At 37.8% G+C, this 18,150-nt stretch overlaps 1 protein-coding gene across 1 annotated transcript in view; it reads right to left on the bottom strand.

The window, feature by feature from the left end:
* Net1 (neuroepithelial cell transforming 1) overlaps positions 1-18,079 on the bottom strand; it is a 42,011-nt gene extending 23,932 nt beyond the window's left edge. Inside the window, exons 1-2 of the mRNA XM_010621437.3 lie at positions 17,817-18,079; positions 3,091-3,157 (exon numbers count right to left, since the gene is read on the bottom strand). Coding sequence (XP_010619739.1) covers positions 3,091-3,157; positions 17,817-17,947 — 198 coding nt within the window. The 5' untranslated portion in view covers positions 17,948-18,079. The remainder of the gene's footprint in view (positions 1-3,090; positions 3,158-17,816) is intronic.
* Positions 18,080-18,150: the final 71 nt, after the last annotated feature.

The raw sequence follows: 18,150 nt of genomic DNA, 5'->3' as shown, positions 1-18,150 counted from the left end.
TAGGCCCATTTTTATTAGCAAACAATGATATAAACAAAATATAGAGGATATATAGGAAGACAAATGGTGTTGTTGATAAGGGTTAGAGTACAGGTTGGGGATGAAAGGATTTAAATGGGGAAGGAGACGGAAAAGGGGAAGGAAACTGCCAAGCAAAGACTGTAATGTGGGCTGGGAAAAGATTTAGCTCAGTGGTTCCGCTGCCTGCCTTGCAAGTACAGGGACTTGAGTTCAATCCCCGTACCAAAAAAAAAACAAAAACAAACAAACAAACAAAAAAGACTATAATGAGTGAAAAAATACATATGATTACAGAAAATTGTATGTATGTGTTGAGTATATTTATATATATATTTAACAGGCTTTCAACATTCTACTGTAACTTAAACAATACTATGAAACTTTCATCTCTTACATTTAAAGAATTTACACAGGTATGTGTGTAGCTTGAAGTAGCACAGTCAATTACACTGAACCTCCAAACAGTTGCTGGGAGCCCAATTCCTTCATCACGTCTGTGATACAGTAAGGCTTCACACACACACAAGGTCATTCTGGGGGGTTCTCCACTTTGTTCCTGGGTCTATTTATCAATTCTTGTGCTCTTATCACACTGTGTCTACTCACTAATAAAGTAAATGATATTCTTCCTATATGGTATACTACTTTTATTCTGGGCCCTCTAAATTGTAGAATGAGATCAAATACACTGTTAACAGGATTTCTATTAAAACTGCACTGAAAATGAAGCAGTTTAAAAAGAAATGATATTTTTATGATAGGCTTTCCTTGTAGGAAACTGCATGTGTGTCCATTCTATTAGATTTTTATATTCTTTCTTTTTTTTTTTGGTAACGGGGATTGAACTCGGGTTCTTGCTCTTGCAAGGCAGGCCACCGAACCACTGAGCTAAATCCCCAGCCCAGGTTTTTATATTCTTTAATGCTTCCCAAGTTCTACCATAAAATTCACATGGGTTTATTCTTAGTTTTTGTTATTTTCATAAAAGTCTTTAAAATTACATTTGATTCTTTATTGCTGGCCTATACAAATTCTATTGACTTCTTGTTTGAAATCATTAGTTCAATAGCCATTACTAATATTCTGTTGCATATTCTACACAATTATATTATCTGTAAATAATGAAACCACACTGCCTCTTTGTTTCGAATTTGTACACCACTTGTTTTTATCTTAGTGTGTTGGCTTTCTTTTTGCTAAATACAATGACAACAGGCTTCTAAATTTAAAGGTAATGTTTCTACAATTTTATCATTACAAATGGTAATATAATGGTAATGCTTGTGGTAGGTCTCACACTAAGGAAATTCTCACTATTCCTAGTTTACCATGAATTTTATCATAAATGAGTGCTGATTTTTTTCTCTCTTACCTTTCCTTCTATTTGTTTTACTCTACTGATTTTTATCTAACCCCTAGAATTAGATGCTTAATGTTTTTTCTCAAACTAAAACATAACATAAGAGTTATAGGGCCAGGCATTTAGCTCAGTGGTGCCAGCGCCTGCCTGGCAAGCGCAAGGTCCTGAGTTCGATCCCTGCTACCATAAAAACAAAAAACATAAAGAGTTATAAATCTCTCTCTTATTACTTCGAATCATATTCCAGAATTTTTAATACATAAATCATGAAATACCGCTTTTGTCATGGGGGATCTCTATTAGAGTGTTTTCCCAAGTGGAATGTACCCACCCCAGAGGGTTGTGAGATACTGATTTGGAGTGCAGGAGGAAAATGCTGGAACTTCATTTTTTAAATGTATTATAAATTCTTGAAAAGCTTTATTAATAATACAGAGATAATGAGTACATATATTATTACTCACATTAGAAACAATTAAATCAGAAACACATTAAAAACAATAGTGGTCTAATCAGACTCAATAAGAAGTCCGGGGATTTAGCTCAGTGGTTTTGCTGCCTGCCTCACAAGCATGAGCACCTGAGTTCGATCTCCAGTACCACAAAAAAAAAAAAAAAAAAAAAAAAAAAAAAAGTCATCCCTAAACTGAAATTATTGTGACTGTTTGAAATACAGAAAAGAAAAAAGAAAATACAGATTCATGCTCACTATCATCAATCTTACCCTAAATGAAAACTGTGCTTTAAGATAACAGCTCAAAAAGGTAGTACAAAGCTACATAAACAATTATATCAGGAGTACATGTTCAAAATACTTTTGCTGACAGGTTTGCACAACAAAAGTACAGAGGCCTTTTTCCACTGAACTTTTTCTGTTTAAGGTTAGGATCATTAATCTGTGAAAGAAAGAGGCCAAGACAGGAAATGTTCAAAGCAAAGTGCAGAACTCCGTTAAAGTCATGAGATTCTTGCTATGAATGCTTCACTGGATAAATGGTTTATGTAATGGGTATAAAAATACAAAATTTGAACAGGAATACCCAATAGAAATATATAAATACAAAAGAACAATATACAAATCAATTGAATCTATCAGATCATCAAAATATAAAAAATAACAATTGGCCAAATGGAAACAGAATCTTTGCTATTTCCTTCAAATAAGAGTAAAACTCATGATCTATTTATACAAACTTTATATATGTATTATAATCCACAGAGTTTTAAGTATAGAAAGAATCAATTTTCTGGTGTTATATCATAAAAAATTAACATGCCTCTGTAAAGTCTTGCCCTAAAAGTAATGAAACAGTCCCTGTACTGAGATGATCAAAACAAGAAAACAAGTCTCAAAACAAGAAAATGTCTATCAAAGTATAAATTTTTAAATATTTTTCAACCACAAAAAAGCTGTTAGAGAATGTTAACTTCATGTTTCAAAATACAGACTCTTAAATTTAACATTAGGAAAAGCTAGAGTTAAAGATTAATTAATATGAATACTCTGCAATGTTTTATGTACTTGAAATAAACATTTTCCAGCTTATTAGTAGAAAAGGACTAAATTAGGCTGTCAAAAATGGCTATAGAAATTCTGTTCCTCGAGACACTCAGAAGAACCTGCAAATGAACTGTGTAACAGATTGAAGGACAAACTAGGAATTACACCCATTTAGTGCCATGAAATAAAAATCCAAATGTCTACTCACCAAGGTGAAGTCCCAGTGTGGTCCAGGTGTTAAAAAAGTAAAGGAGCTACCTCTCCGAAGGGAATATCTATTAACAGAAAAAAATAAATAATCAGAGTAACTTCAGTATAATAAAGCAATCTTTCCCATAGTTTCAAAACTATCTGAAGTAGTCTGGTTCAATCTTAGAAGATAAAGTATAACTAAACAAGACATAGCAATGTATGGGTTGTGAGCACTTTTGGAATGTTTACAATAGTGCTTATATAAAATTAGTGAACAGAATAAAAAAATATCCATCAAACTAAGTGTAAGACTTAAAGTCTCGCTTCCACTCCACGGAGCATGAACAGCCAAAAAGGCCTCCACGATGCTGGGCCCTAACACCCAGCGAGGCTCCGGGAGCTTGACGGAGGAACGACAAACCCAGGAAGGAACACACCAGGCTAGATGGTAAATAGACCTTTATTAGTATGGCCAGACGGAACTCCCGGAACCAGGTAGCTCAGAGAGGCAACTGCTCAGGGGGGCTGAGGTACTTTTTATAAGGTTTTTCTAAACAAAGAGTCAGAGAATTCACAGAACAAGACTGCAAACACATTGCTTATCTTATGCAGGGAATGTCCTACGGTCATTGCCCCTCCGCGGGCTGTTAACCAAGGTAGCAATTAGCATATGAAGATGCACAGTCTGGCCCATTAGCATGGAGTCACTTTAGCTTATTCAAGTCTTACACTAAGCAGAGTGTAATTTCAGAAGCATATGCCTCATTCAATAATAAATAATAAAGAAATAGAGCATAATGCTATGACCTATCTTCACCTTTCTAAAATACAAACTTCTACATTTAAATATAAACTTTATATTTAAAAACATGTAGAAAAAAATCACGAAATGTAGCTGCCACAGAAGATACAATCCATAAACTATATTTATAAGTAGTCACTTCAGATATAAAGAAATGCAGAAGAGACACCCCTCCCACCCCTTGGAAAGGAACAAAGACCAACCAAACCAGAAAAGCATACTTCTGAGCTGCTTGTAGAGCAAAGGAGTCTGCTCTCCTCACTTGCATTTGACAGACACAACAGCAGGTAGAAGAATGTGAAACTTCTGATAACTAGAAAAGGCAGCTCAAATGTGACCCCTCAGGGGTTGTCAGGTCATTGTCCATTTGAAAATTCTCTCTTACCTTGTCACTCAGGTGCTTTCTTCACTATAAATTACAGAAACACCACCCATAGTTGTCATTCCCGCAAAAATTTACACTTGTAAATCAGATAGGCTTCTGTACTTTTCTAGGTTAAATATAAGGAGATGTTTTATATTTTGATAAGGAACTAAAAGGGAAATAGTTACAAAGACAAAGAGGTCAGGATGCCGGGCTTGGTGGCTCATGCCTGTAATCCCAGCACTGGGGAAGCTGAGGCTGGAGGATCACTGTGAGTTCGAGACCAGGCTGGGCTACGTAGTGAGTTCCAGTTCCAGGTCAGTCTCAAGTACATAGTGAGACCCTGTCTCAAAAAACCAAAAAACCAAAAAAAAAAAAAAAAAAAAAAAAAAAAAAAAAAAAAAAAGAGGTCAGGAGAGGTCAGGAGGCTTCACAGAAGAATTAATACTTTAATTTGAAAGAGAAACAGCAATTAGCAAAGTAATAAGGTGGAGTAAAAAAGAAAGGACTAAATCATGGTAAAAGACCTCATGTACTACACTGGCTCCAAATAACGTGAAGGATTGAATGGAAGAAGAAGGCAAAACTGGTCAAAAAACTAATTAGGAGGCAGCCTGGCAGGGTTTGAGAGAGAAACTGAGTGGAGAGAGGGTTAAGTGACAAAACTGACAAAATAGACCTTTTCTCCCTAAAACTAATTTCAGTTACCACCAAAGTTTCTGGCATGGGGAAATGTGGTGCCACTAGTAAAATAAGGATTAGATGCAGAAAGATGATAAGCCATATATATTTGCCAGGTATGGTGTACCTTAGGATGGTATAGCCGTTGTTCAAAAAGTAGATGACTGTTAATTCATTCTTACGCCATAATGTATTTTCAGACATTCTGACCTCTGTCATTGCCCCCTTCCTTATGGAAGGTAAGAGCTGAAGTGGAATTACAATTAGCAGAAAACTATTTATTCAACATTCCCTGGGTATTTATTTGGGAAAGATGAAAATTTCAAGGTACTCAAGGAACTCAAATTTTCTTTAGGGGAGAAAGGAATTTAAGGAACGGATTATACTGCCCTTTTCTGCCACTATAGACAAGTCAAGCAACAATAAAGAAAACGGTTTTGATTTTTTTGATAAAACATCAGAATAAGTATGTAAAAATGTCACTGGAAAACATATAGTGCTGTAAGAGCCTGACTGAACCAGAGCGACTCCATGTTGACCAGCAAACGACCTAGAGACTGTTGCTCCCCCCCATCCCTTATAGGATGACTAATGATTGTGAATTGTTAGACAACTGCTTTGAAGTAGCTGGGAAACTAAATGGAAACTGTAGTGAACACAGAGACCCAACACAAATCACGCCACTCCTTACTTGCCTGTAGTTGAATGTTCTGAACATTATAATCTAAGTTGTAAATGGAATAATGGATAATCGATCTGCTGATCATTAGTATGTGATGGTCAAGTATATGCTTGATGACCACTAGCTCAGATCAACTGATTCTTTGCCTTTGTCCTCTTCCTGTTGTAAGACCTAAAATCTCACTTCCGCTCCACGGAGCGTGAACAGCCAAAAAGGCCTACACGAAGCTGGGCCCTAACACCCAGCGAGGCTCCGGGAGCTCGACGGAGAACGAGAAACCCAGGAAGGAACACACCAGGCTAGATGGTAAAAGACCTTTATTAGTCTGGCCAGACGGCACTCTCAGAACCAAGTGGCTGGCTCAGAGAGGCGCCTAGCTCAGGGGCCGAGGTCCTCTTATAGGGAGTAAAAGGAGGGGGTTAACATTTTGGGCTCACAGACAGGGGACAAAGGTCTGCTGACTTGAGCTGGTGGTCAGCAGTCACATATTGATGAGTAACAGGTACCACCTATAGGATGTCTCAAAGGTCACTAAGACACTCAGGATGAGCAAACAGTTTGTCAATTAGCTTGGGCTCCATGTCTGGAGTTTCTAATTTACAGGTAGATTCAGATCCGGACTTCAAACAATACAAGAGTGATTCACATTCTTAGGCCCGGGCAGGAACAAAGGTCGGGGCTGTGGCTACAATGGGAGGGGTTCAGGACACTGTCTCCTAGGCCCTTTGCCATTTAGCAAGGGCTTGTAATTTAGGTCCCACACTGTAAGTTTTAAGTGTAAACCCCGCCTCAGCCCTATATAAAATGGCCTCTGTTTCTGAGCTAGCCGCCTCTCTGAGCTACTTGGCTTGGGGAGTGCCATCTGGCCAGACTAATAAAGGTCTATTTGCCAACTTCCCTGGTGTGTTCCTTCCTGGGTGACTCTCGCTGTCCGACAAGCTCCTGGAGCCTCGCTGAGCTTCTGAGCCCAGCATCGTGGAAGCCTCTTGGCTGTTCACGCTCCAGGAGTAAAAGTGAGACTTAAGTCTTACAGTGCATTATCAATGAATAGTAAAAGGATATGGGAAAGACAGACCTTTATACAACAAGGGTACAGATCACATTTTAAAAAACTGCCCTATGAAAGTGCTGTTGTACACAGAGAGCCACCAGTGGGGAGTGAGGAGCAGTTATGATCACAGAAGAAAACTTTTGATCCAGTATAAATATGTAGCACAAAATCATGCTTACATTATTCAGTAAATACTTCTTTTTGGGTTTAAGACAAGTATTAAGGAGAATTACAAAACCAAAGCTAGGGAAAGGGTTGTAGGTCAGCTGTACAGTGCCTACCTGGCAAGCGCAAGGTCCTAAATTCAATTCCTGGTGCCAACACCCCCAAAACAAAAATCCCCACAAAAACTAAAGCCATTTATGTCTTCACTGCATTATAAAAATGACAATATTGACAGAAAGAATTTGATTTGTGAAAGCTGAAAAGAAAAATAATTCTTAAGAATCTTAAAAATGTTAACAAAGTGGGAAAATATCTCCAAATGGATGCTAAGATTCTTTCCAATACAGCTGTAATCAGCTTCACAGTAATGCTATTTTTCTAATTTCAGTAACAAGTTCCTGTTTGAGTACCCATGGAAAAAAGAAACCTAAAAAACAAACTGTACCCAGAAAGCATTTGTAGTAGTGCCAACTTCCAAAAATCTTGGAAAGACACACTTAGTTTTAAAAATAGGAGTCAGACTCAAATATAATAGCTATTTTAGATTCCTGTGGGAAAACATTATCAATTGCATAAAATATTAAGTGGCCTTTCCAGAAGGAAATGGACAACCCACTTAAAAAAGAGGGATTTAGAGACTGAAAATAAAGAGCTAGAAGTGGTAGTCCTTCAACTTTTCAAGAATTTTTGTCCATATATCCTATGTATTTGTCCATGCACCCAAAGTTACAATATTTAAGGAACACAATAAAGTAATACCTTGACTAACTAGCACAGTTTATTAACTTTTTAAATTTAATTCCACTGTGATTACCCTTGGCCTCTAATACGCTTCCTTTCATATTACTTTCTGAGCAAGGTAAATTATTTGTACATTAAACTTGTTTTAATGTAAAGCAAAATTAGAATGGTATAACTGTTGTTCAAAAAGAGAATGACTTTGTTAATTCATTCTTAAGCCACATTGTATTTTCAGACATTTTGACCTCTGTCAGTGCCTACTTCCATTAAGGAAGATAAGAGCTGAAGAGGAATTATAAGTAGCAGAAAAGTATTCAATTACTCAATGGACATTTTACCAAAAATGTATCCGACAACATTACTATCACCAAAAAGAAAAATATACACTCTTAAAAGAAAAATTTATCTTTAAGTTTCTTTTATTATAATAAATGTATGGAATGAAGTTTGGAAAAAAAGATATACTAAGTGCCTACTATGTGATAAGCACCATATACATTATATTGTGAAAATATAACTTCCAATTAAAAAGAAAAAACAAGTAAAAAACTATAAATATACTAGTTTATCATAAAGTAGATTAGAGGTTTACAGTGAAAACAACCAAAATGAGTTAGCCAAGTAATGTATATATATATTACTTGGCTAACTCATATATATATATACCTTTTCTCTTTTTGGTGCTAATTGGGATTGGATCTCTGCCCTGAACTATATCTACAGCTCTTCTTAAATTTTGAGACCAAGTTTTACTAAGTCCCTTGGTTGTCCATGCTGCATGAGAACTTGTGATCCTCATGCCTCAGTCTTCTAGAGTATTGAGATTAAAGGTGTGTGCCATCAAACTTGGATAAAGGAGTTACTTTTTAAATGGAATGGAAGGATTGATGATTAAGGTATAGAGTTCCCAGGGCTGGGGATTTAGCTCAGTGGCACCATGCCCACCCCACAAGTGCAAGGTCCTGAGTTTGATTCCCAGTACAGAAACAAACAAACAAACAAACAAAGGAATAGAGTACACAGACAAATGACAAACTCACTGAGAAAGAAATGAGGGAAGCAACTCTTTCACAGTAGCATCAAAAAATGACATACTTAGGGCTGGAGATTTAGTTCAGTGGTTCTCCTGCCTGCCTTGCAAGAGCAAGGAGCGGAGTTGTATCCCCAGTACCAAAATAAATAAATAAATAAATAAAACTTAGGAATCAATCTACTGAAGAAAGTAAAAGACCTTTACATTGAAAAGTATAGTACCCTGAAAAAGGAGATTGAAGAGGGTATCAGAAAGTGGAAAGAAGACAGTCCTTGTTCTTGGGTAGGAAGAACCAATATAGCGAAAATGGTTATATTTCCAAAATTGTTACAGAAATTTAATGCAATCCTGATGAAAATACCAATAGTATAACTCTTAGAATTACAGAAAACAATCCTAAAATTCATTCGGAACCACACGAGACCTAGAGGAGCAAAAGCAATTCTGGGCAACAAAGGCAAGGCATGGGGCATCACAGTCTATGATGTGAAATTATACTACAAGGCTACCATGATAAACAGTACAATACTGGCAAAAGAGAACCAAACCTGAGGATCAATGGAATAGATTAGAAGATGCAACTTCAAATACACTCAGCCACTTTATCTTTGAAGAAAGCCTTTGGGGAAAAAAGCTTCTTTAATAGATGGTGCTGAGAAAACTGGCTTTCCACATGCATAAGATTAAAACTAGACCCATATCTCTTACCAAGTACTAAACTAAAATTAAAATGAATCAAAGATCTAAATTTAACTCAGAAACACCAAATCGGTTGGAACATAGAATAGGTAAAACTCTAGAATATATAGGTGTAGGCAAAGATCTTGTGAACAAAGCCCCAAATGCATAGGAAATATTACAAAGAAACCACAACTGGGATCTTACACTTTTTTTTTTTTTTTGGTACGAGGGATCGAACTCAGGCCCTTGTGCTTGTGAAGCAGGCAGCGGAACCACTGAGCCAAATACCTGGCCCTTGGATCTTATACTATTAATAAGCTTCTGCACAGCAAAAGAAACTACCAAAACATTAAAGAGACACAGAGTGTGAAAAAAAATGTTGCCAGCTGTTCCTCAAAGGACTAACATCTAGAATATATTAAGAACTCAAACAAATCAGACCCTCAAATTTAAAAACACAATCTAAAAATGGGCATCTGAAATGAATACACACTTCTCAGATGAAGAAGCACATAGAGTAAATTTATTTATATATGAAAAAAATGCTCCACATCACTGTTCATTCAAGATACAAATTAAAACAACACTCAGATTCCATCTTACTACAGAAAGAATTGCTATTATCAACAAATCAATAATAAATGCTGGTAGAGCTGTGAGGAAAAAGGAATCCAACCTTGGTAGGAGTATAAAATCATGCATTCGATATGGAAATCAGTATAAAGATTCCTCAAAAAATTGAACTAGAGGTTCCATTTGACCCAGATATTCTCCTTCTTGGTATCTTTCTAAAAGAATTAAAAGCATGTACATCCATGTTTATCACAACACAATTTATAATGGCTACATCTTGGAAACAGTCCAAATGCGCATCAATGGATGAATAAATAGTTGTGGTTTTATTAATACAATGGAGTACTATTCTGCTACAAAGAATGAAAAACTTGAGACATCTCTAGGTAAATGGATGCACCTTGAGATCATACTTTTAAGTGAAATGAATCAGACACACATATTTAAATATTGCAGTTTCTCTGGTGTGAGAAAACAAAAGGGTAAATAAGGACTAAAATGTACTATAGATATTCAGCAACAGGAAGAAAATGTTCGTATAGGAAGGGGAACAAAGGAGGTGTGAAGAGAAAATAAAAGAGAAAAAAATGGAACAAAAGCTTTTCCTAATAAGGAGGGGAAGAGGGGTTGAAGGGAGGGAAGAGACTGGAGGAAAAAGAAGAATCAAGATACAGGTATAGAGCCAGGGATTTAGCACAGTGGTTCCAGCACCTGCCTTGCAAGAGCAAGGACCTGAGTTTGATCCCTGGTACCAAAAAAAAAAAAATAAATAAATAAAATAAAATACAGGTATAAATTCTCCTATGATGAATGGGATCATTATGTAAATCTAAAGTGTACCAATAAAATTAATTTTTAAAAAAGGAATAGAGAACATCATATTAGGAAGAAATAAGACTTGAGGCACTGGACATTCAAGATATGCAAAATATCACTGGAAATAGGGATGCCTCTAGAGATCTACTAAGAATTTCTTGCTACATTACTGGTTCCTCATGGATCCATTATCTATAAGTGGAATTTTAAATTCTGTATACAGAGCTGGGTTCCTAGGATTCACAACTTTCCTAAAATTTTTCACATATATTTGTCTCCAAGATATCTGTTCATAAGATTTAGAGTGCCATGACCCCAAATCATTACCCTTTTTTTTTTAAATGAACCAGTGACCTTTTAAAATGTAAATAGGAGCACACTATTGTCTTGTTTAAAGTCTTTCAGTATTGAATCCCCATTGTCTATCATGGCAAACAAGGCCCCTTTATGATGCATCTTACTTCTTAACATAATCTCTCAACAATATATATTCCATATCCTATGTAAGTCTTCTTCCCTATATAACTAGTGTCTATCCACACTTAAGACGCAGACCTCATCATGTGCACTTGTCTTCAGGACTTTTTATGTGCTTCTTCTCTGTATGAAATCACCCATTTATATCTGCCCTCTAAACTGATTCTCCAAGACTCAGAGATTATAATAGGGAATTATTTCCTGTTCTCTTCAGTGAAGATCCTTTTATTTTTATCTATGCCATTCTATGTGTACCACTATAACTCTTATCAAACACTACATAATCAATTTACTTATCTTTAGATTATAAGTTTTTGAACAATATTTTCTGTCTCTAGTTTCCTAGTATCTGGCACTCACATACTTCCTGAATGAATCATGCTACATTCTCTTAGTGACCCATTGCAAACTATTCTAAGTTCAACACAGATGTACCTTGATTTAAATGGGGTTATTTCCTGATGAAAACTTGTTTGAAAGGATTGAAAACACCATTAAGTAGAACATGCATTTAAATACACAACCTACAGAACACCATATCTTAGCCTAATTAACATGCTCACAACTACATTCGGATAAAATCACCTAACATGAAGTGTTGAATTTCTCACATAATTATCAAATACCTGTATCCAAACATACTAGCAACACAGATCACTGTGTTAAGTATCAGCTGTTAACCTATCAGACTGCTGAGGTTTGGTGATATTGCCTAGTCTTGAAGAATATATCATTCTTTATTAGTAGTCTGGGAAAAGGTCAAAATTCAAAATATAATTTCTAGCAAATGCATACCAGTTTTGTGTCACAGTACAGTTCAAAACTGTATACTGAACTACTGTAAATTGGGGAGTATCTATTTTCTAAATATTCTGTATCTCATTATCTAATCTAACTATGTTTTCAGTTCACATCTAGCTTAAACATTTCTGTCCTTACTTTATTTGATCCATCATTAACTTCCGACATAACTTAAAATGTCCTTTTGACCTTAGAAGTAATGTTACCTTTGAAACTTTTTTTTTTTTTGGTACCGGGATTGAACCTGGGTCCTTGTGCTTGCAAGGCAGGCAGTAGAACCACTGAGCTAAATCCCAGGCCCCCAATTTTTTTTTTTGTATGGGGGATTGAACTCTGGATCTTGTGCTTGCAAGGCAGGTGGTAGAACCACTGAGTTAAATCCCCTGCCTGAAACTTTTTGGTATGTAGAAATGTCTCACAGGATATGGGTGCGCATATTTCCTCAAGGGTTATATATTACTTCTGAAACACCAGAAACAACTGAACAATTAATTATCATTGTTATTCTTGGTTCTGTGATTGTTTTATGTATCTAATTTTTGTCTTACATTCCTGAATACTAAGCTCCTTTTACTATGCACTTTATCCTCCAAGATATTTACTTCAAAGGTGGATAAAGCAAGGGCTCTAATGCCAGTTTCACTGTCAAGGACAGTTGGCATTTCCAATAATTTTTAGAGTCAAGCAGGTTCCTGGTTCTGTGATATATTAGTAGTATTTTAGTTTTATTGGTTCCTTGCAATAACACCCAGAAGCTCCTTCATTAATGAGTCAAACTTGCACATTCAAAACACAGCTTCAAGCAATATCAAGTGTGTGAACAATGTTACCTTAAAAAATTCATGGAAGCTGCTAAGATGCCAGGAAAAGGCATGTGAGGAAATTAAGAATTGATGCTTTACTGATTTGGTAAAGATCCTATCTGAACTGCATTTGTTTTGCAATCATGATTATTCATGAGCACTCTCTATATCATTGCTATGTCATAAGATATCTTGGATTTTCTGAATAATTTTCATCCCTGGCTTTTCTGACATATGAAGTATCAATACTCCCTTACCAGCCGGTGTGATGGTTTGTTGGTGGTTGCTGAATTTTATTTTAAAGATTATTGGAAAGCAAAATCATTTTCATTGAAGTATTTTGAAAATATGATGTCCAATACAGTAAGTCCCCAACTTACAAATGAATTCCATTCTGGGAGAATGTTTATAAGTCAGATTTGTTCTTAAGTCCAATAAAGTGAGTCTTATACATGTTTGACACAAATATACAATGTAAAGCATTAGAAAACCAAATATACAACCACACAAGTACTATAAATAAACTATTTTTACTTTTAAGCTCATTAAGCACATAGCAGCGCAACACAACTGTGACAATGTCCAGCAGACACATGAGCTGCTCCATGATTTGTTCCCATCTATGGATATTCATAATGAGAGGTCCATTTGTATCTGGGAAGTTTGCAATTCAAATGTTTGGGACACAGGGGATGTACTATACAGACATTCCTCATTAAACAATCTACCCAGTTAATGACTTTTCAAACTTATGACCATTTTTTTAAGTACAATTCTGTGCATCTTGTTGATAGACCTTAATTTTGCATAGTATACTTTGTTAATATAGTAATTCTGCTGATTGTACTGTAGTTTTATATTCTATTATAAAGTACATTACTACATGAAAGTTATGCAAATAAAAGCAAAGTTATCAAGTTAGAGATTCCTTTGACCATTACTGTGTTCTGAATATTGTAACGTACATACTATATACAATTCTAATTTAGTGACCAATCCATTTATTAACCTAGTAGCAGGAACAAAACTCGGTTGTTAAATAGGTATCTGTACTGTGTTTTTTCCACCGACAGAATTTAAATTTCTTGAAACAGGAACAGCTTCATCCAGTTATTTATAATAACGCCTGATATTGTAAGTGTTCAACAGTACTAGGTGATCGAAATACATGGAGAATGCTGAAATTTTAAAAAGGTCCTAACAGTAAAAGATACATTGCCATTAATACCCCTCAACACACTTCCCTTTGCTTTGCACAACATACTTCCCTTTGCTTCTCTCATTACTCTTGCCACTTTCTGAAGCAGTTCTGCAAGTTTTCTGTGAGTATCTTTATGAAGTATGGTAAAAAAAATATGGTGAATGCTGCTGCTGACAGCTATCCAAAAGAAATGTTCATAAAAACATAACTGTGTCCATATCCACCTTATTCACCAGATCTGACACTATACAATTTCTGGCTCTTCCCCAAAGTCAAAAGGACCACCAAAAGTAATGCTTTTGAAGTGATTCAAGATACCACAGCAACCACAAGAGTGCGATTAAAGACACTCACCAAAAAGGACTTCTAGAACTCCTCAGAAAGTGGTGAGAATGATAGGTTAAGTACTCAAATTGAGGGGAGTGTGCTGAAGAGGACTAATGGCAATGTGTCTTTTACTATAATAATTTTTAAAAATTTAAATATTCACTGTTGTCTTAATCACTCTCCTTGAGCCAAGACAAAACACCTATACCTGCAACTTAAAGGGGGAGACTGTTCAGGGTTACAGTCTATTGCCAGCTCCAGGGCAGAAACAGTATAGTAGAGGGGCATAGCAGAGGAAACCTGCTTACATTATGGTGGCTAGGAGGCAGAGACAAAAGCAACATATTCTTCCAGATCAACCCCAGTGACCTGCTTCTTTCAACTAGACACTACCTCCTAACAGCAAGTCAGCTTTATTGCCCCCATGATACAATCACCTCCCCAAAGCCTTCCCTATAAGCACATGAGGCCTTTTAGGAACATTCCTGATCTAAAACATAACATTCTGTCTCTGACCCTGAAAAGACTCCAGTGCATCTCATTATGCAACACTAGATCCATCTTTAAAAGTTGCCAAATTATTAACAATTTCAGCATTGATGAAAAGTCCAAGTCCAAAGTTTCTTTTGAGACTCAAGGCAAACTTTCAGCTGTAAGCCCTTACCCAAAACAGAACAAAACTGACAGAATAACACAGCATAAATATTCCAATTCCAAAAGGGAGGAATGGGAGATAAAAAGGAACAGGACCAAAACCAAAGCAAAACTGAAAATCAGCAGGGAAAATATTAAATCCTGTAGCTCTGGTACCAGCACCCAGTGTACACCGTGATGCGATGTGAACTTTAAACAGCTCAGGCAAATCTGCTGCTGTGGCATTGGTGGTTGCAGGCCTCATGCAACCACCCTCTCTCTTAGGGTGGCTTTGCTAATTGCCTACAGTTGTCCTCAGATGTTCCACATTCCTGGCTTTTCCAACTTCTTGGGGTCTCCCCAACACTTCTGGCTTCACTCTAACAGCTTCACATAATGTCCTCTCAAGGGCACATTGCCTGGCCTACTAGGCAGGCCTCTTGAAATCTGGGTAGAAGCCTCCTTGACTCCATAACTCTCATTATTCTGTATGCCTGTAAAACTAGCACCACCTGGATGATGTCAACGTCTATTGCCAGTTCAAGTTGTAGTCCAGCCTCCTTGAATTATGGATAGAGACCTCTGAGTGCCTGAATGGTTGAGCACTGCAAACTGAATCCAGGGGAACTAATTTCCTAGGATGCCCTTCTGGAGCAGGGTGCCCTGGGACTCTTTTCTCAAAGCAAAGTCTTTCAAAAGAATTTGCCTTTACCCTTTTACACTCCCTCCCACAGTCAGTGAAAGGTAGTGTCTTGCTTATTCCTGAGATGCCCTCGAGGCATCTTTCCTACTGTCCAGATGAAAGTACTTGGTTTCTTCAGGCTAATTTTTTAAGCAACCAAGCTCTCTGCTCTAACTTTGAAGGTGCTTTCTTTCTGAGGAAAATGAAACTTCAACTGGGCTTTTTGCTGTTGGTTTTCCATATAAACCTAGCTATATGCTGCCAGCAGTACCCATGCCACAGCCTGAATGCTGAGTTGAAATTTTTTCTGAGTTGAGATTTAGTCTGCTGACCTTAATTTAAGTCTCCCACAAGTCTCAGGACATGGGCAAAACATAGCCAAAGCTTCTAAGGGTAACACACATGGTTTTGAGTCCAACTGTCAATGGAGTCCTTCTTTCCAATTTAAACCCTCCGAGTCTGGCTTTTACTATCTTCATTTCTATCAGTATCCTGGTCTTCTGAACTCTGATCAGAATCTCCCATTAAGCTCAGCTTCAGTATTTTAGGACTTCTCTCACTGGCACCTCCAAACCTTTCCACGCTCATCCTGCAAGTCACTTCCAAAGGCTTTTGAACCACTTGGTAAGGTAGTCACAGCAACAACCCCTCTTGTCTGGTACCAAAATCTATATTAATCACTTTTTCGTCACTATGACACAATACCCAACACCAAAAACTTAAAAAAGGGGAGGTTTATTTTGATTGATAATCACAGTCCATGGTCGTCCAACTCCAGGGCTCCAGTCAACAGCATGGCAGAGGGGCACAGTAGAAGAAAGCTGCTTATGTCATGGCGGCCAAGAAGCAGAATGAGAAGCAAGGAGCTGGGAAGAGAGATCTATCCTTTTAGGTTATGTCCCAGTGACTCTTTATTTCCAACTAGACTCCACCTCCTAACAGCAAGTCACTAATATCACCCCAATTATTCAATCATATTCCGAAAACCTCTCTATGAGTGTCTTTAGGGGACATTCTTGATCTAAACCATAACAACTGTATTTTTAGGCTACCCCTGGTATTACTGAAAGACATCAGAATTAACACTGGCTCCAACTGATCTTTTTCAAATTCTCTTTTCCCTTAAGTAGTCTTTCCTGATTCTTCTACATTTCATTCTCAGTGATAATTGCTTCTTGCTCTTTCATTATTTTTTAAAATTGGCTACAACTGTAAACCAAGCGTGGTGGCACACACCTGTGATCCCAGCACTCAGGAGGTTGAGGCTGGAGAAATGCCTCAAATTCAAGGCTAGCCTGGGCTACATAGTGAGCCCTTGTCTCCAAAACAAACAAACAATTGGCTACATCTGGTACAGCGGTTTCAGAATGATGTATTAAGGTAACAATTACTCTAAACTTCCAACTAACAGAAAGCACCGTGGAGTGAAAAAGCTCTCTGTTGAGTAATGTGCGCGGGGTTAATGAATGCTTTGCTGATGACTATAGAGTGTTTTTCGATTTGTATATCTTGGCATGGGTATGTTAGTTATGGCATGTAAGTTATGTAAAGGATTGTAGCTTATCTACAATAATGTTAAATGGATCACGGGGAATTATGAAAACACGGAGCAGATATGGAATTATTATTTGTATAGTACAAACTGACAGGTGACAGTTAACACAATACTTAACTTTTAAGTTGTTGAACAAGCTTCCCGTGTATAGGCCTATACTTGCATTCACCATCTCACTAAATTTGCAATGCTCTCATATGAAGTGGTACGATCATAATGTTCATTGTTCAGAGAAGGAATGCCTTGGAGATGTTAAGAAACATGGTAAATCACACAATTTGTAATTGGAACTGACTTCGACATTACTTTAGTACTTTTATGTGGCTCCGTTTCCAGACAGTTTTCTGACCCTTCTGAGCGTTTGCAGTCCACAACCAGTTGGGTGTGAAAACAAAAACCAGTTTCGCTTTTCCTAAGCCTTTCCCTGCGAAGGGGTCCCCAGGAGACTGTCAACAAGCCCGTCCCTTCCTCGCTGGGCTGAGCAGTCCTGTCTGGGGCCTCAGGAGGGACGTGGCTCTGGCCTGCCCAGGGAAGGCACCCCGTCTCTACTCGCCCTCCCCCCCCAGCCCTCCCCGTATTCGCCCTTCTCCAACCTGTACCCTCCCTGTGTCCCACGCACTCACCTCCCACTGGTTCTCACTCAGTCACGGCCTGGATCTTAATCCCATACTAACCTGCCGTCCGGCGGTCCCGGTCTGGGGGTGTCAGCCGAGGGACCCGTGGCGCAGTCCGCCTTGAGCCCAAAGGCTCGGCTGCTTCGTCTTCGCGGCCGGAGCTGCTTCGGTGCCGCCGGCTCTGGCTCCATGTCGTAGAAAAGGGGGTGGAGCGGTGGCCGGGTGCCCGGGACACCGACACGGAAAGGCACTGTGCCCACCAGCTCCTGTAAAGCAGAAAGTGCCTGCTAACAGGCAGCCGCCACCACCATCATCCGGGGATTTGAAAATGGCGGCTGTGAAAGAACTAGCCAATCAGAGAGCAGGCAGTGGTTGCTAGGACACACAAGTCCTG

Source organism: Fukomys damarensis, unplaced genomic scaffold, assembly GCF_012274545.1.
Source record: "Fukomys damarensis isolate Sample0158 unplaced genomic scaffold, DMR_v1.0_HiC HiC_scaffold_10, whole genome shotgun sequence".
Lineage (NCBI taxonomy): Eukaryota > Metazoa > Chordata > Mammalia > Rodentia > Bathyergidae > Fukomys > Fukomys damarensis.
The sequence above is the reverse complement of the archived record's forward strand: the minus strand, read 5'-3'. Positions and strand labels throughout refer to the sequence as shown.